This window comes from Embiotoca jacksoni, unplaced genomic scaffold (assembly GCF_022577435.1).
Source record: "Embiotoca jacksoni isolate LCO1_2020_lvr unplaced genomic scaffold, fEmbJac1.0.p SCAF_9, whole genome shotgun sequence".
Classification (NCBI taxonomy): Eukaryota; Metazoa; Chordata; class Actinopteri; family Embiotocidae; genus Embiotoca; species Embiotoca jacksoni.
In genome coordinates, this window is record NW_027185447.1 from 12,350,223 (window position 1) to 12,367,183 (window position 16,961).

Genomic DNA, 16,961 nt, shown 5'->3' on the forward strand with positions numbered 1-16,961 from the left:
GTGCAACATCTTGACCTCCATAGCTGTTGCAAGGCAGACTTTTTTTTTTGTTTTGTTTGTTTGTTCCTAAAATGTGTTTCCCTCTTCAGCTGAGGGCTTCAGATGTGCGCGTGTAACTGCTGCACGATCTCCATGGTAACAACTACAAACTCAGTTGTTGGTTTGCTCACAGGACCTTTGGACAGTTAGCTTTGTGAACATAATTGACGCAAGCTCCTTCTTTTTTTTTTTTTTTTTTACTAAGATTTCGTAGATAGTTTGTTGTTAAAGTTGGGGACGTAGGTACGTATTGGTAGTGAGTGTAATACAAATTTACAACGTCCAATTCAATTTAGCAAGTTAGCTGGCTGATGGTACTCGGCTGGTAGGCCTAGTCTCATAACGACTTAATGTGAGCTAACCGAGGCCGTTTTCTTTTTTCTTTTTTCTTTTTCTTGAACCCGTTACAATTGAAATAACCTGCCAGCTGCCAACTGGTTTATTTGTATTAGAACCATAAGGCTACTTCACCGGGATGTCTGACATGGATGAAGATGAAGCGTTGTCGGATGCGGAGGGAGAAGAAGAAGAGGTTGTCAATGAAGGCGGCGGAGAGGAAGAGGAGGAGGAGGAAGAGCAGGTATTGAGGAGAAAAAAAAAAAAAAAAAAAAAAGCACCGCGCTCATCACGACTGACCCACTTTAGCCGGTAGTAACCGGGAAAGCAGACGAGAGTTAGGTTTGTGTAGTCTGCCGTTTGGTCGCGTCTCGGGAACTACCACAAGCTGCTGGTCGACAGGTGTCGTAAACAAAGTTTAGTTTGCTCTAACAAAATAAACCACATTACGCAAACATTAGGAAGATCATGTCTTCGATAAGGTCGAGGCGTAACTATTTATTTATTTTGTTGTGCGTATGCTCCTTTTAACCCACAACATCAAATGAAAGGATGGAGGGGGGGGGGGGGTGTCTCCTATGCTGTCCAGTCTGGACTGGGTTGACTGGAGTGTCACGTTAACATACAAAACTGCCATCTAAAGCTTTGGTTCTCAAAAACCACGACAAAATACTTGTGGATGTTATCTTTAGTGTTCCAATAATTTGTAAGTAATTCAGCAAGAAGTTTCACAAAGGAGGCTTAAGTTATTGCAAAAAAAAAATACTGCCGTGGGTGGTTTTAAAGGTCCACCGTGTTCAGGTTTAGGTAGGTCAGGTTGTGCACTAAACAACGACGTTGGCCCCTCCTGTCCGCACAAAATGTCCTTGCAAGACACTTGACACCCAAATTGCTTCCCATAGTCAGGCCAGCAACTCGCATGGCAGCTTGCTGCTGGTGTACGAGTGTGTAAAATGGTGAATAAGAGGCACTTTGAGTTTATAAAAGGCAGATATTAACGAACATTGGTTCCATAGTACATTATTCCTTTGAGATTTAAAGCCACCAACTATATGGACAATTGTAGCCTAAATCTCCTCTTTGTACTTCACAGTTTAAGGGTTTCCCTTTAACCCAAGAAACTATAAGTCAGGGGCTGTCATTACTGTGCCGAACAGAATACGGACTCGGACACGCATTTGTCAAACTGGACCTGAGAAACAAGTAAGCAGGCAAAAAGATGCATGCAGAGAAACACTTGACTGCATTTGCCCTGTAACTTTAAGTTCAAGTTATTCCGTTTTGTTTGTCTTGTCACTTCTGATCCCATATTTATTTTCTCTTTGTCACCATTTACTTCTCAGAGGACTGAATGATATAACTGCAATCGGCAATTACATTCATATACGTTTTCTGGACGTATCCAACAACTATCTGGCTGATCTTTCTCCTCTGGTATCCCTGACCCAGCTACTTTGGCTGAAGGCAAGAAGCTCTCTTCTTTATTCATTTAGAGAAGGACATCTCTTGGGCTGTCACTAACATTCTCTGAAGCTGATGTTGAAATCTTGAATGCAGGTCGACAATAATGCTATGGCATGCTTGGAAGGTCAACCTTTCGATCAGCTCACCTACCTGCAGTGGCTGAGTATGGCGGGGAATCGGCTAACAGATGTTGAAGGCCTGGTCGCGCCTACCTTGGAGAGCCTCAGTCTTACAGGTTGGTATGTTGGTTTTATGTCGGTAAAAGGGGACTGAACGTATTCAGCTAATCTGGACCTCCTAAAGGCGACGTCACACTTTATCTCCAGGTTAACTGCGTGTCAAATGTAATGAATGTATTTGTGAGCCGTCACTATTATTTGATGAAACGAGTCATATGCCTCGTTCATTTGATGCACTGATACATGTGCTGTCTGTCAGTCTTGGGTACAACGAATTCTTTGTTCATCCATCGGCAAGATTTTAATCAAATATCTGAAACCTTTTGAAAATTTTGGGAAAGGCCTTGACGTGACATTTCAAAACGTTTCTTGCAGGTAATAATATTCAGAGGATGAAAGCTTTTCAGAGTGGCTGTTTTTCAAATCTGGTAACTCTAGAGATTAGAGGAAACAAATTGGATACCACTGCTGCCATCAACCTCCCAAACCTGCAGAAATTATTTCTGGTAATAAAAGTACTATGATTTGGTTAATAACACCACCATACTCAAAGCCCATGTGATGTCCAAAAGAACAAACTGCTTGAGACCTATTCTTGTTTTCTGTTCAGGCCCAAAATGTCATCAATCGTCTGGAGGGATTGCAGAGGTTACAGCGCCTCGTCATCCTTCACCTTCGAGACAACCAGCTAGAATCGATGGATGGCATCAGCCCCTGCCTGAAGTGTCTCCGATATCTCAACGTCAGGTATTAGTGATGTTGTAACGGGACGAAGCAATAACGGTGGTTCCCATTATGCAGACAGTAAAACACCAAATTAGCTGGTATATCACCTATTTTTCTGTTTCTACGTCTACCCCATAGAGGCAATTCAATTGGAGATGTGAAGGCCCTGCAGTGCCTTGGCCTTTTATCAGAAACCCTAAAAGCTCTGGTCCTTTCTGACAACCCACTGGTGGAGTTATCAGACTACCGGCTAAATGTACTGATGCTCTTGCCACAGCTGGATCGACTTGACAAAGACCCCGTCTCCCTCGAGGAGAGGGTCGAAGCAGAGGACAGAATTCGGGTAAAAATATAACTATTTCTCATTGAGGCATGGTCTAAAAGATTTCTCTTTTGCACTCTTGTTTTAAGGACATGTTTGTCATTTCAGGAACTTAATGAAGAGGAAACACCTGAACCAAAAGATTTGTAATGAGGGCAAAAAAGTGGAAGTGGTGGACTAACTTGACTTTCTGGAAAAGACAGGCTTGTCGTGTGAAGCCTATGATTGTACATCTGTATGAAAAGTATCTTGCATGGTTAATAACTCAGAACTCTGTACTTCAAGGATTCTTGTGTCATGTTTTAATACTCACTGTTACAGCCAGGCTATTTTTGAACAATAAAACTTTATAAACGTATGATGCATCCATTGGAATTTACAAATGCGGGGAATCATCTAAAACAAAGAGGCGGTGACTATTGGACAAGATGTGGGTTGATATTTGAAACTTGTGTCGTTAGAAAAACCGCCTTGCTTTTCCCTGAGTAAGGATGAGAGGGCAAAATCTGATGCCATTTCCTTGTTGGCAGGCAGCCAGCTGGAGCTTTTAAAGACACAGTGGCACAATGGAAAAATCGTCCAAATGTTCACTGTACTGTCAACTGAGGTACAGGATTGGCCCCTTGTGTCAGATAATGCTATTGTTTCTGACTAATAGTGGCATCTGAAGTTGTTTTCTGGCAATTCCCCCACCACACCATCATACTATTTATACAGGCGGGAAGTCACCTGCCTACCTGTCTGATAATATATGGATATTATATGAAGGTCTTCACAGTGGTAGAATGTCTACCTTTATAATTACACATCAAAACCTTTGTCGTGAGCTACTTATAGCTCTTCACGTTGTGGGTACCTGTATTGAAACAAATGTTCAATTGCCGTAGGTGCCGGCCATGCTGCTGATTTTTTGTTTTGTTTTTTGAATTGATTGATTGAATTGAAGTAAACTCAGATCTGTATCTGCTGTAAAAGCCGCAATTTGCGCCACTCGTTGTCCTCCAATGATGTGATGAGGGGGGGGGAGGGGGAGGAGTGGCTGTCGGGAGCAGACATAAATTCCCCTCCTCGCGGCAGGTCTTCCGCCTCTGTTATACGTGCACCGGGCGAACTATTAGCAGCACTGAACCGACGACACCGGGAAGGCAAGGTTTGCGTGACTGAAAAATAAACCCCACATTTTTTTTAGTTTTCAAGCGGACGCGACTCTCAAAAGCCAAAGCACACCCAGCCACCATGACCAGCTACCACAAACCCGACGAAAAGACCCTGCAGGAGCTGAAAGACATCGCCAACAAGCTCAGGATCCACTCAATCAAGGCAACATGCGCCTCCAACTCCGGGTGAGTTCATTTCAAGAGTAACGCGCTTTTAACTTTTAGCGTCGTTATACAATTGAAAACGGGCAGAGAGAGAAAAAAAAAAAATGCCATGTTGTTTTAAAATTTGTACTGCCGCTGACGCGCGTTTCACCTGCGGGGCCTTTGGCTGCACGTGCTGCGGATTATGTTCACGCGGTGTAACTTGGCTCCAGTCAATAAACGAGCAGCGAGTACTTCATATTATATAAATATATATATTCATATACAAACTGGTTCCTGAACGTCCGAAGCTCCGGTCGGAGCTAAGACTAGCACAAAGCTAACAGTTTACGGGTGTCTTTATGTACGCGTGAAAAATGTCCGCGGTTATGTCGTTCGTAAAGGTGTTTAGTCAACGCTATCTAGCTCAGGGTTTGTGTGTTTTTTTTTTTTTAAACAGTTACTCCTTAATCCACTTTAATTAGTCATTAACATCGACTTACTTACGCTACCGAGCAGAAATCACATGATTGTGCGAGAAGTTGAGCCCCGCGATCACGTCGAAGCTCTCATTTTCTACCGTCCTCAAACGCCACACCGGTTGAACGCTCTCGGTTGTGTTTGGCAACACATGGGTGGGAAGAGCACCTGTACGTAGTGGTGCATCTCTTCCTGAATATCCACGTTCACAGAAGCGTCGGAGGAAGCGGGCATCTTTTCTCTCAAATCTCGGAAGTGTCGTAGTTTGTGGTCGACGCGATTTCAAGCGGGAATAGTTTGTGAGGGTGTAGTTTTATGAGGATTATAATTAGGCGTGTTCATCTGTCTCCACGTTCAAAACTGAAACCACGGTTGCATTGTAAATGATAAATGGCACCTTATTGTTGTGGGTGCGATAGGTCAAGACTAATTACATGTTCACGTTTCGTCACACTTTTCTGTCAAGTTTTTGTCAACTTTGGACACTTTCTTTTTTTTTTTTTTTGAATTTTTTTTTTTGTTATTCTTTTTGTCACACCAAAACAAGTTCTTGTAATGTATAGCCCATTTTGTAATTTCATTTTTCCATTTTGTTTCAAAGTATCTGAGCTGCAACACAACGGGAGGGGGAAATAAACTATTTTGAATGGTGCAGTTTTGGACCACTACCTCTTTTGATATTGTATTAGTTGTAGCATCTGTCAGTAGCCTGGGGAAGTGCTTCTGTTCATTTTTCTGCATTGTTACTGTACACTCAAAGTCCAGCATTGTGTAATTCTCCCCTCATGATGCAACTGAAATCTCTAGAGTACAAATATTGTTGATAAACCTGTTAATATTACTTCCTTGTGTTGCCTCACAAGGAAATAAGGGTAGTCTCTCCTGATTGTCTGGAGTGTGCAGCCTTTACAAATGTTCTCACACTATCACCTTTAAACAATAGAAGTCTTTCAGTTTTGACATTCAACACTCATTGTTTCTCGTGGTTTCAGAAATATGGAACATTATACTTCAGCATGTCGTACCTTTTTTGTTATAGTTTCTCAGAATTTACTTCACTTTATTTCCCAGCAGGTTATCTCTCAACAGAAGGACAAGTGGTAAACGGAGCACTGGGGTTTTATTAAAAAAAAATTAACAGTGACCGTGATGTTGGTTTGGATCAAATAACTTGATGCATTTCAAGCATGGTTTGAAATGATGCCACTTGTATGTTAACCCACATAGGGAACCTAAGATCGGGTTGGGTAATGTGGCATTTCTAAACATGTTGATTGCAATATTCTGACCACTGTGCAGCAACTAACTGTTTCACAAGTTTCCCTATCTTTATTTTTAGACATTTAAGTGTGATAATCTAACAGAGATCTTGCAATTTAACAATTCATGACATCAGTGAAATTCCTAATTGTAAAAATAAAAAAAAAAATCATTGCTTGCCAAATTTTATGTTTGGAAGTTTGTGTCATGCTCTCCTGGAATGAGTGATTTTTTTTCTTCTTCTTCTTCTCAGAAGTGTATTTATTGTCAAACTAAAACAAAGTGCATTTCATGACTATTAAGGAGTAATTTCTCTCTCATGCCCAAGTTCCTGAATGTAGAAACACATGCATGTTATATGCATGTTGTGTGGCTTTGGTTTTTGTCTATATTGCAATGTCATTTTTAATGATCTGTCACCAATGGACTGTCTGTTCTCACTCCTCAGTCATCCCACATCCTGCTGCAGTGCAGCGGAGCTCATGTCTGTGCTCTTCTTCCACACTATGCGCTATAAACCAGATGATCCTCGCAACCAGTGCAATGACCGCTTTGTGCTCTCAAAGGTTGGTGCTTATTTTTTTTTTAGTAAAGAGATTCCTTTAGTGTCCTGCAGCTGGTTCATGCACTTGAGATTTAAGACTTTCTTTTCCACTTATCACTAGGGTCATGCTGCACCTATCCTGTATGCTGCTTGGGCTGAGGCAGGTTACGTGAAGGAGTCTGAGCTGCTCAACCTGCGGAAGATTGACTGTGAACTGGAGGGGCACCCCACACCTGTAAGTCAGGGATCCTGAGTCGCCTTCTGTTAGTGTTTCTGGGGAAGAAAAGAAATATGTATCATTTAACTTTTTTTTTTTTGTCTCGCTCTCTCCTCCCCTGCCTTTTTATTTATTTTTATTTTTTTCAATCTTTTCTTTTCAAACCCAGAAACTGGCTTTTGTTGATGTAGCTACAGGTTCTCTGGGACAGGGTCTTGGGGCTGCCTGTGGGATGGCCTACACTGGCAAACACTTTGACAAATCCAGGTCCGTATTTATTCAAAAATAATGTGGATTCATAAAGACAGTCAAAGACTTGCATTGATCCTGCCTTTTTATAACTGGTATAGAGTGATCGGAAACATGTCTGCACAGTTGTCAGTCTTCGGCATAGGTCTGAAGCTCTTCCTTTTTCTCATGCTCCGTCCAGTTTAAAGTAGATAACCTAAAGGCAGTCTCCTGTACTCCTACCTGACTGTTTCTGTAGAGATTTGTTGTTACTACTCCATTGTTGACTCAACATTGTTTAATTTGAGTGTAATGCCTTGAGTGGTGCATGAGAACCTGCTTCCTTTTAAATGGCTCCTGATGCACTGTAATCTGTTAATTGTAATATATATATATATATATATATCACAATTTTAATTTTAATTGAGCCATGACGCAACCATCGTGGGGATCGCTCTTTGGAAGACATTGCTAATATTCCTAATTTCCTGCCCTTTCTACACGTGATTGTAGTTACCGTGTTTACTGCATGCTGGGTGATGGAGAGTGCTCGGAGGGCTCGGTGTGGGAGGCCATGGCCTTTGCCTCCCACTACCAGCTGGACAACCTGGTGGCTATCCTGGATGTCAATCGGCTCGGTCAGAGTGAGGCTGCACCTCTGAAGCACGACATGGAGGCTTACCACCAGCGCTGTAAAGCCTTCGGGTCAGTACCAGGCATTTTATGCATTCATACTTTAGTAATTTACAAAGGATTTTTTTTTTTTTTTTTATACGATGGCATCATTGCATCGAAGTATCTGTAAAGACCCTTAAAAGATATAAATGACCCTTTTCTTGTCGTCATTTATTTGGGTTATTAAGAACTTGATTACACTCCAGTTTCAAAAGCTGTCTGTACAGGTCTTTACATTTTCACGCTGTATTGTTCAAAAATTTCACTTTTCCACCTGTTTGCCAGACATTCTGTCCTTTTTGATCTCGTGACCTCTTTTCTGACTCTGCTCCCGTCCAAATTAATGGTTAACATGTTTGATCAGGCGTTGTGTTTGCGGTTCATATTTGTAGTAATGTGATGTATGCCGTTTGTAGGTGGAACACATATGTCGTGGATGGACATGACGTGGAGGAGCTCTGCAAAGCGCTCTGGCAGGCTCAGCAGGTCAAGGGTAAACCCACCTGCATTGTTGCCAAGACGTTCAAGGGCAGAGGACTCAAAAGTAGGTGGCCGTGACTTTTCGCGTGTTGAATATTTGTTGGCTGAGCCGTTTTATTCTGAATTTGATGCACGAGCCTCGTTCTCCCCTTGACCGTAGATATTGAGGATCAAGATGGCTGGCACGGAAAGCCCATTCCTAAGGACAAGGTGGACAAAGTCCTGAGTGACCTGCAGGATCAGATCCAGGCCCCAAACAAGACTCGGTCTCCTGAGCTGCCCAATAAGGACACGGCACCTGCTGACCTGAGTCCCATCTCCCTGCCCTCACCCCCAGAATACAAGAAGGGCGACAAGGTACTTTCTGGGTTTTAATGCAACTAGAGGCTTTTCGGGGGCAGTGGGAGCTTTCTCAGTAGTGACTACAGAGTCACAAGGACGACTGGAAAATGATCAGTGGTTTCAAGTTTTCTAATACGGGTGTCGTCTTGTTGGCCATGTGACTGGTTGCCTTGCCTCATACTGATATCAGCACCCGAGTGAACTGTGATCTACTTGTGGAATATTGTTTTGGGTTATTGGTTACTTTGCTTATCTATTTTTTTTTTTTTTTTTTTTTTTTAATTTTGTTGCTTAATCCTATTAATTTCCTGTTCTGTCAGATGGCAACAAGGCGAGCATATGGCGTGGCACTGACCAGGCTGGGCCAGGCGAGCCAGAGAGTGGTGGCCCTCGACGGAGACACCAAAAACTCAACCTTCTCGGAGACCTTCAAGAAGGCTTTCCCCGATCGCTACATTGAATGTTTCATCGCTGAACAGAATATGGTGAATTATATTTCCGCCCTCTGGTGATTTCAGAGCTGTTCTCTTATTCGCAGCTGTTCATTTTTGCACAATTTTCTGAACCAGTTCGAATCGGTTTCTACATTTTAAAGTCAAACACGCAAACTCTTGGCTTGTCAAGTCTCGTAACCGTTAAGAAGGACGGATACATTTGGCACACTCCGCTCTTCACGGACATAATCTGCTCCAATTTGGTCTAATCTGCTACTATCCATTCACACACTTGATAATCCAGCCTCCCTGCTGCCTTTTAGCTGTTTACTTATGACCCTGCAGGTAGGAGTGGCCATCGGCTGCGCCACCCGCGACCGCACGGTTCCGTTTGCCAGCACTTTCTCCGCGTTCTTCTCGAGAGCCTATGACCAGATTCGTATGGGAGCAATCTCTCAGTCAAATGTCAACCTGGTCGGATCTCATTGCGGAGTCTCCATTGGTAAGCTTTGTCCCTCAAGCGTCACTAGTTTTCTACAGCACAGAATTGGCACACCCTGTCCATGACTGGTCACATTTTGTCCTTCAGGTGAGGACGGTCCTTCCCAGATGGCCCTAGAGGACTTGGCCATGTTCCGTGCCATCCCAACATGTACTGTGTTTTACCCCAGTGATGCAGTGTCCACAGAGAGAGCTGTTGAACTGTCGGCCAACACGAAGGTTTGTAGGCCCACCTCATTGTGGCTTGTTCAGTAAGTAGTGGGAGTAAAACAAATTTTGTAACATCGCTTTCCTTTCTCAGGGTATCTGTTTCATCCGCACCAGTAGACCAGAGAGTGCAGTCATCTATTCTCCAAATGAGAAGTTTGAAGTGGGCGTAGCCAAGGTAACGGATCAGTCATGTGACTTTTGCAACAACAACAAAAAAAAAGGCTAAGCAACAACAAAGTTCGATGGGACACTTAGTATTTTTATACAAAAGGAGTAACTGTGTCTACCTCACCAGGTGGTGCGCCAGTCTGACAGTGATCAGGTGACTGTAATTGGAGCTGGCATTACTTTGCATGAGGCCCTGGCTGCTGCTGATATGCTGGCCAGTGAAGGTAAAACCAATACTGCCCTCTAGTTGATAGTTGCAAGTACTAGTGTGAGGCTGACGTTTTTTTTTTATAACCAGACAGGACTCCAATGTTTGGCAATGCAGCTTCTAGCGCCATCCGGTGGTCAGTTAGCCGTTATGGCAGAGTATAAATCTGTAAAAAAAAATATTTCCTTTATGAATTTCTCAAGGAAAGAGCATCCGTGTGATTGACCCATTCACCATCAAGCCCCTGGATGCCGCGACCATTCTGGCCAGTGCCAAAGCGACAGGGGGACAGATCATTACTGTGGAGGACCACTACAAAGAGGGTAGGTTGTGTTTAGTTTTTGTGTGAATGTTGTGTTGCAGTTGTGTCCTTAAATAATGTGCCAGAGAGTTTGGAGTATTGGCAGGAATCTTTTGCTAAAAAAAAAAAACCCAAACAAACATTACAACAGTTGCTTTAAATGGTACTACTTTCATTGATTTGAAACTAATTGTCTGCTGCTTTTCGGTTGTTAAAATAAAATCAGCTGTTGTATCACCGTGTGTTGTGGCCTCCCTGACCTGATGGTCTGTCTCCTCTGTCTAGGTGGTCTTGGTGAAGCAGTGCTGTCAGCAGTGGGCAAGGAGCCGGGCATTGTTGTCACCCGGCTGGCCGTGACTGGCGTCCCCCGCAGTGGGAAGCCCCAGGAGCTACTGGACATCTTTGGCATCAGCGCCAAGCACATTGCCAACGCTGTGCGTCAAACCTTTGCAAACTAGTGACGACACCTCGTCCTCCTGCCTGTAGCTCTCTTCCATCACAACCAACTTGCAGCTTACTTGGCACGATCATTTGAAGCCCCGTTAACTTCTTTAGTGCCATCTTGTGGCTTTGACTCGAGTGCTGTGTGCTAACTCTGTATTAAGGCCGTGGCTGATGGAGGGAGATGTGGTCAGAGCCTGTAGCGTTAACCCGCCTTCTAGTTATCCTCATCCCAAGATGGGTTTTATTCATCCTTGGCAACAACATTCCTCTCGTATTCTCTTATGTTTTCAAAGTCTTGCAAGACTGATAATGCAAAAAGCATTGGTGAAAACTAAATCTTTTTGGCTGACAGATTTAAAACCAGTCAACCCGGCACTGTTTCCAGGTTCTGATCTGTCAGGCCAGCACTTCTGTGGCATTCAGACCATCATTCCTTTCACATTTCTGAGGACCATTGCAACTGTCCACTCGCTTGGCTTTTCGTCATGCCTCTCTCTTTCTGTTTGTCATTAACGCAACGTACTAGATTACGTTAGTAATTGTGTCCAGTGTAAGCCTTTAACACTTGACCTGTGAAACCGTTTCCTCAAACCCAGGGTGGAAAGTTTAACCAGCTAAGTGGTTTGAGCAATTCACTAACTATTCCTGATCACACAAATGTTACTGCTGTTCAAGGTCACCAGTGTCACCCTGTTGCTGTGATGTGCTGAATTAAAAAGAATTAACCCCATGCCATTGGTGGCCTTGTGTTCTTTTTTTTTTTATGCTTTCGTGTCTCTGGAACGCCTTGAGGGAATTTTTTTCAAATGCAAATGCAAGCATCCACTTGAATTAAAGGATGAACTGATAAGAATTTCCACACCTAAAAAAACTCATACGCTCATTATGATGAAACTTCACACAAATGTTAAATATGATGAAATTAAGTGATTGCTCTTAAATCTGGGAAGTCAACTTTGCTTTGACCTCATATTCTGCAAAAACACATCTCTGTCCATTATTAAAAAGCATAACTCGGGAACATACGAGATTGTCACCATATTTCACATTTGGTATAAAGTAGTGACACTAATCTTGGGTGTCCACCTTGAAACTGAAATTGCGGTGATTGTGTAGATCGTCTGTGCTGCTGGGTTGACGATGCAGGCATCTGAAGCAACAGACGGAAACAGACCATTCACGCTCTCATCCACACCCAAGGGCAATTTGTAGAACCACCAATTAACTTGAGGTGCATGTTTTTGGACGACGAGAGGAAGCCGGAGTACCCGGAGAGAACCCACGCAGGAACGGGGAGAACATGCAAACTCCACACAGAAAGGCCCGGGCCCAGGTTCGAACCCAGAACCTTTTCGCTGAGGCGACAATGCTAACCACTGTGCCGCCCTACTTTCTATTTGCATTAATATTGTGCGCATGGTGACGTACTCAAGTTGTTATGCAGTACAAAGCACCATCAGGCAGAAGTACAGCCTCAGAGATGCTTTGTGGCTGTAGATGTCAAGTTTTGCTGAATGTTTTCATTGTGTCTTGTGCAAAGAAATATAATGGATTCTATAGAGCTGGCACTGGTTGGACTGTGTAAGCTGTGAGAGGACAAAATAAAGTTGATCTACGAGATGTCAGGGAACATTTTTTTTTAACAACTAACCGTGTCCTGAGAACTAGTCTTTGTTTATGTTGGATGTAATAGACTAAGCATCATTCTTTGTGGTGGAAATTGTTACTTCAGGTTGCCGTCAGACTGAGGTAAAGGAAGGGGTGAACGTGGTCTGTGGATTACCGTGTCTTCCCGTCAAGATTTAAATAAATGTTTTTTGGACTCGTCACTATTTACCTTGGAAGAGCACATCACCACTTTTGTGTTTCGCTGTTTAGTGTCAAGTTGTCCAGAGTACCATTTGAAACCTGTCTGAATTCTGCTGTCGTGTCTCATCAGCTGATCTTCAGGTGCAGAAAAACAAAGTGCCACATACTGTGTGAAAAGAATTAAAGCAAAGATCAATTGTTATCCATTGGTATAATCATAAAATAAATCAGTGGAGTGCGTTAATCGCGGACAATGTTTTGAAGCACATTTTGACAGATTTAATGTCTGTATGTGTGGTTACTGAGTACATGAAGAGGGGCTGTCAGCAGGTTTCACCCCACAGTGAAAATCCCAGTTTGGCTCCGTCAGGGGCACACACTCCACCGTACATGTATGCACAGAATGTAAAGACGGCCTCGTTGTTCATTTCTCGGAGTTCATGTTTGTTTTAATGTGTAGATGCTAGTGGAGCTTGGCCAAACAAGGTTGTCTCTGACCTGAACTGTCTACCAACTCTTGTCTCTTGTTGGACCAGGTCCAAGGTCACATTCTGATTCATTCTAGAGAAAACACAAAAATGACAGTGGACTAAAAGACAGGTATCAAATCACGTGAGAATGTCGGAGCAGAATCTTTCACCACCGTATGAAAATTACTGTGATACAGTTTCGTTCTCCCTGTCGGTGTCTCATCTCCACTAAAATAGACCTTTCCACCTTGAGGTAGCAGACAGTTATGAAATGGAGAGGAGACAAGGAGGAACGGGCGTGTCTGTGTATTTCATGGTACGATGATCGAGGGCCTTTATTAACACAGAGGTTTTTTTTTAACCTCTCCACCTCCTGTATATTCATTCCCCTCCTCTCACTCTGTCTTCATTTCAGCATTCACCCTAAGTAAGGGGGGCATGTGCAGTATGTTTTAGTACTGCTGTAAGCTGACTCACAAAAGACAAGAAATCATAGCTTTCACTGTTTAAATGACCAAATTCTAGGGTTTTCTGGAAATTTGTCTGTTCGCTCCAACTCTGAATTTGACTGCTACTCGCAAGGTTTCTTCCCTTTAGACAAAACTGTCTTCATTCTCTGTGGACTTGTCTCTTCCTTGCTTCAGCCCTGAAGATCTGAAGTACAAGTTTTGGACATCTTTTTACAGTGGAAATAGCTTGAATTGAGCAAACAGCCAACAATGCAAATGCAGAGGACATGGATTGTGTTAATTTGTCTGAGTGGCACAATTTTATCAGGACAAAGCCTAGAAGACTCTTTGTATGGCGTGGATTCACTCTTGGACATCTCTTCTGAGACAACTGAAATGGAAGCTTCAACCATTCATCCACTAAGGAGTGATACAGGAGTGATGTTGTTGCATACACACGTTGCTGGTAAGCTTTTAAATCCTGCCTTTATCTGTGTACTTGCTCTTGATTAATAAATGTTTGATAACTAAAGCAGTTTAAAGTCTTGTACAAGAGAGCAAATACAATTTTTATTTCTTCATGTTTGCAATTCAGTTTCTGTTTTGCTTTATGTTTGGGCTTATTTTGGTGAAGAAAAAGGTGAGGATGGACATCTCCAAAAGGATACTGAAAAGGAGATGAACCTGAAAAATGTTGGTTTCAAAAAGCTGGAGGCTGGTAGAAGAAGGAGAAGTGCCTGGGGGAGGAGGAAGCATGCACCTTCAGTAGAGTCCACTGCATACAGAATAGTATGTCCACTGACATCTACTGTCTCAATACAGAAAATCAACTTTTCCTAACATCTTTTCACTCACGTTATAGTTTTGTTTAAGATTGTTTGGTAAATTCATGTACTTCTTTGGGTCTTCATGTCACTAGTCTCCTGCTGCTTATTTTAGGCAGGGTTTGGGCGACCCCTAATGGACTGGACAAAGCGTGGAAAAGGAGAGACCAGCACTCTCATGGCTGCACTAAAGGAACTTCATGCTGAGAAAAGAAGGCTGATGGATTACGGGAAAACACAAGAAGAAGATGAGGACGATGATGAGGACGATGACGATGATGATGATGATGATGATGACGATGATGATGACGAGGAGGAGGAAGAGGAGGTTTTTAATTGTTTTTGTAACAAATAACACATACTTTGTTTTTCTTTAGTTCACTGAATCATCCAGTAGAAATCAATGAATTAAATTTCATTTTTTTGTTTGTTTCCTGCATCAGGAAGAGGAGGAGGAGGAGGAGGAGGAGGAGGAGGAGGAAGAAGAAGAGGAGGAAGAGGAGGAAGAGGAGGAAGAGGAAGAAGAGGCAACTGAGTCCCCTAGCAATCAAACAGAAATACACTCCAACTTTACAAAGTCACCTCTTGAGTGTCAGACATTCGACAGTGAAATCAGCTGCAAAGGCATCGGGCTGACTCACCTGCCAGTTTTCCAAAACCTGGAGGCCACAAAGTTGGATGCGGCAGGTGTGTGTTTAAATTGTGGCGGCAGAGTCATCATGTCTGTGCCTAGTGGGATATTAGAACATTTTCCTTCCAGCATTTTCTGTGTTTATTTTTGGTGCTAAAATCACTGATGTTTTCACAGCTGCATGCAGTTGCCAGTAAACACTGTAGGTGGGGAATTATTACACTGAAAACTAAAGTAGTGCTTTGCCTCCACCAAAGTTCTCCTAGTGATTACAATATTTACATGAATGGTAAAACACAAGTTCCATCACAGATATGACATGACCTTGACTGAATTAGGTAAAGTTCAAGTGAAATGTTGCACTCTTTACAAGCTGTACAAGCTACTGTAATATTTATTATCATGTGATTTATTTTTTAAAGAGAACAACATCAGAATCATCAGTCCACAAACTTTCTCTGGCCTTCCAAACCTGGACACACTGGACCTGAGCAATAACACACTGGACGACGAGTCGTTCAGCCAGAACCCCCTGTTTGTGAGTAACACTGCTCTGCGTGCATATTTCAGCTCCATCCTGCTGCTACTAACACTGCTGTTTACACCATCACTTCTTGTCTACAAGTATGCCACGCCTGCAGTTGTAATCGAATTGTTTGTTCATGCTTGATGCAAAACCGTTACTTTAAGGTGCAATGAAGGGTTAGGTGTGACTGCGCCGTCTTATAATACCTCGTGGAGAGAAATTGAGTCGCTGTGGCGTCATATCTGCCCTCGGTCTGGAGTTTTGGCATTTTGCTGTTAGTTAGTGGTTTGCTTCTCTTTTTTTAATTTTTAATTTTTTATATATAACTGATGATTGCAACGTCAGATTGTATGGGCAATTGGTTGAGTTTACATGAAAGCTTGTTTAACTTTGTTTCTAGCAAGACCACAAAAGCACAGAAACAGCCATAACAAAACTATGTATTGATGCCATTTAAAAAAAAAAAAATGTTTTTAGTGCTTTTTGTGTTGTTATTAGCTGAACTAAAGATCCAGTTTGTATTATATAAACAAGGTCTATATGCCCGTTTTGTCTGTATTGCTACGTATCCAGCAGTTTACAAGAAACATTGTGAGTTCACCGTCAATCTTTATTCATTTACTCTCCAAGAACTGTCTCCAGTGGCGGAACACAACACCAATGTTAATTCTTGTTATGCTTCTGTTTCTAGCTCTTCTTTCTTTGTCAGGAGCCAGATGGTGATTTTGATTGCTTTGCCAAAGTTTCAGCCACTGTGTTTACATGATGAAAGTCATTCTAACAAGAGGTTAGAAGATTACATCATCTTCCTCTCACGTTAGACTGAGAGCAGACTTTAAGCTACAGTGACTCAATGTCCCATCTTGTGGTACAAACTAGTATTACAAAATGGGATGAGCAGGGGTTTGCTGATTAAAATAATAACCTTAGTAGATGTCTCTGCAACAGAAAACAGAGATGTCTGTGACAAAATGTCAACATTGCTATTTCTTTATATTCTGTTGAGGATTTTTTTAATTAATTTTTTAATTAAAAATCCCACGTATTATATCTTTAAAGTCCGTAATTTCTGCGGGGGGATATGCATGGATATACAATTTCACCAGGGTGCGTGGTTTCATTGATATGATCCATGCCAAACTGGGGACATTCAATACTACGTAACTGCAGAGCTGATCCGTTCCCAGTCGTCTAAAACCGGCAGTTCCAGTTCAGCCAGCTTTACCTTCAGTCAATGAGTGTTACAACTGTAGTTTTTTTTTTCATTACTCCTCTTTGTGTGTGTTTATTTGTTGTTTGATTGTTGATGAAAAGTTGAGAGCATATTTTTGATCTAATAGTTACTGAGCATGAGTGTCTATTCTCTTCCAGAAGTGGAGATAAGCAGTGGGAC

The 16,961-nt window shown here is 42.4% G+C and overlaps 3 protein-coding genes across 4 annotated transcripts in view; all 3 read left to right on the forward strand.

Moving 5' to 3' along the window:
• Nucleotides 1-30: 30 nt before the first annotated feature.
• On the forward strand, nucleotides 31-3,418 carry lrrc23 (leucine rich repeat containing 23). 2 transcript variants are annotated; one of them, XM_069140657.1, is made up of 8 exons: nucleotides 31-619; nucleotides 1,469-1,578; nucleotides 1,719-1,839; nucleotides 1,933-2,074; nucleotides 2,394-2,524; nucleotides 2,629-2,765; nucleotides 2,883-3,087; nucleotides 3,175-3,418. In XM_069140657.1, the coding sequence occupies exons 1-8, from the start codon at nucleotides 515-517 to the stop codon at nucleotides 3,214-3,216; spliced, it is 993 nt and encodes a 330-aa protein (XP_068996758.1). In that variant the 5' UTR covers nucleotides 31-514; the 3' UTR covers nucleotides 3,217-3,418. The 2 variants fall into 2 exon arrangements, with proteins under 2 accessions (XP_068996758.1, XP_068996759.1); XM_069140658.1 differs by lacking the exon at nucleotides 1,469-1,578 and having other exon boundaries at nucleotides 532-619.
• Nucleotides 3,419-4,096: 678 nt separating this feature from the next.
• On the forward strand, nucleotides 4,097-11,589 carry tktb (transketolase b). The gene is made up of 14 exons (XM_069140703.1): nucleotides 4,097-4,409; nucleotides 6,556-6,673; nucleotides 6,773-6,886; nucleotides 7,038-7,135; nucleotides 7,610-7,801; nucleotides 8,188-8,315; nucleotides 8,412-8,608; nucleotides 8,914-9,078; nucleotides 9,373-9,529; nucleotides 9,617-9,747; nucleotides 9,830-9,913; nucleotides 10,034-10,130; nucleotides 10,318-10,437; nucleotides 10,701-11,589. The coding sequence occupies exons 1-14, from the start codon at nucleotides 4,303-4,305 to the stop codon at nucleotides 10,871-10,873; spliced, it is 1,881 nt and encodes a 626-aa protein (XP_068996804.1). The 5' UTR covers nucleotides 4,097-4,302; the 3' UTR covers nucleotides 10,874-11,589.
• Nucleotides 11,590-14,265: 2,676 nt separating this feature from the next.
• The window catches only part of LOC138192898 (extracellular matrix protein 2), an 11,150-nt gene continuing 8,454 nt past the window's right edge, over nucleotides 14,266-16,961 (forward strand). Inside the window, exons 1-4 of the mRNA XM_069140578.1 lie at nucleotides 14,266-14,376; nucleotides 14,527-14,739; nucleotides 14,855-15,098; nucleotides 15,465-15,580. Of these exons, the coding sequence (XP_068996679.1) occupies nucleotides 14,266-14,376; nucleotides 14,527-14,739; nucleotides 14,855-15,098; nucleotides 15,465-15,580 (684 nt within the window). The remainder of the gene's footprint in view (nucleotides 14,377-14,526; nucleotides 14,740-14,854; nucleotides 15,099-15,464; nucleotides 15,581-16,961) is intronic.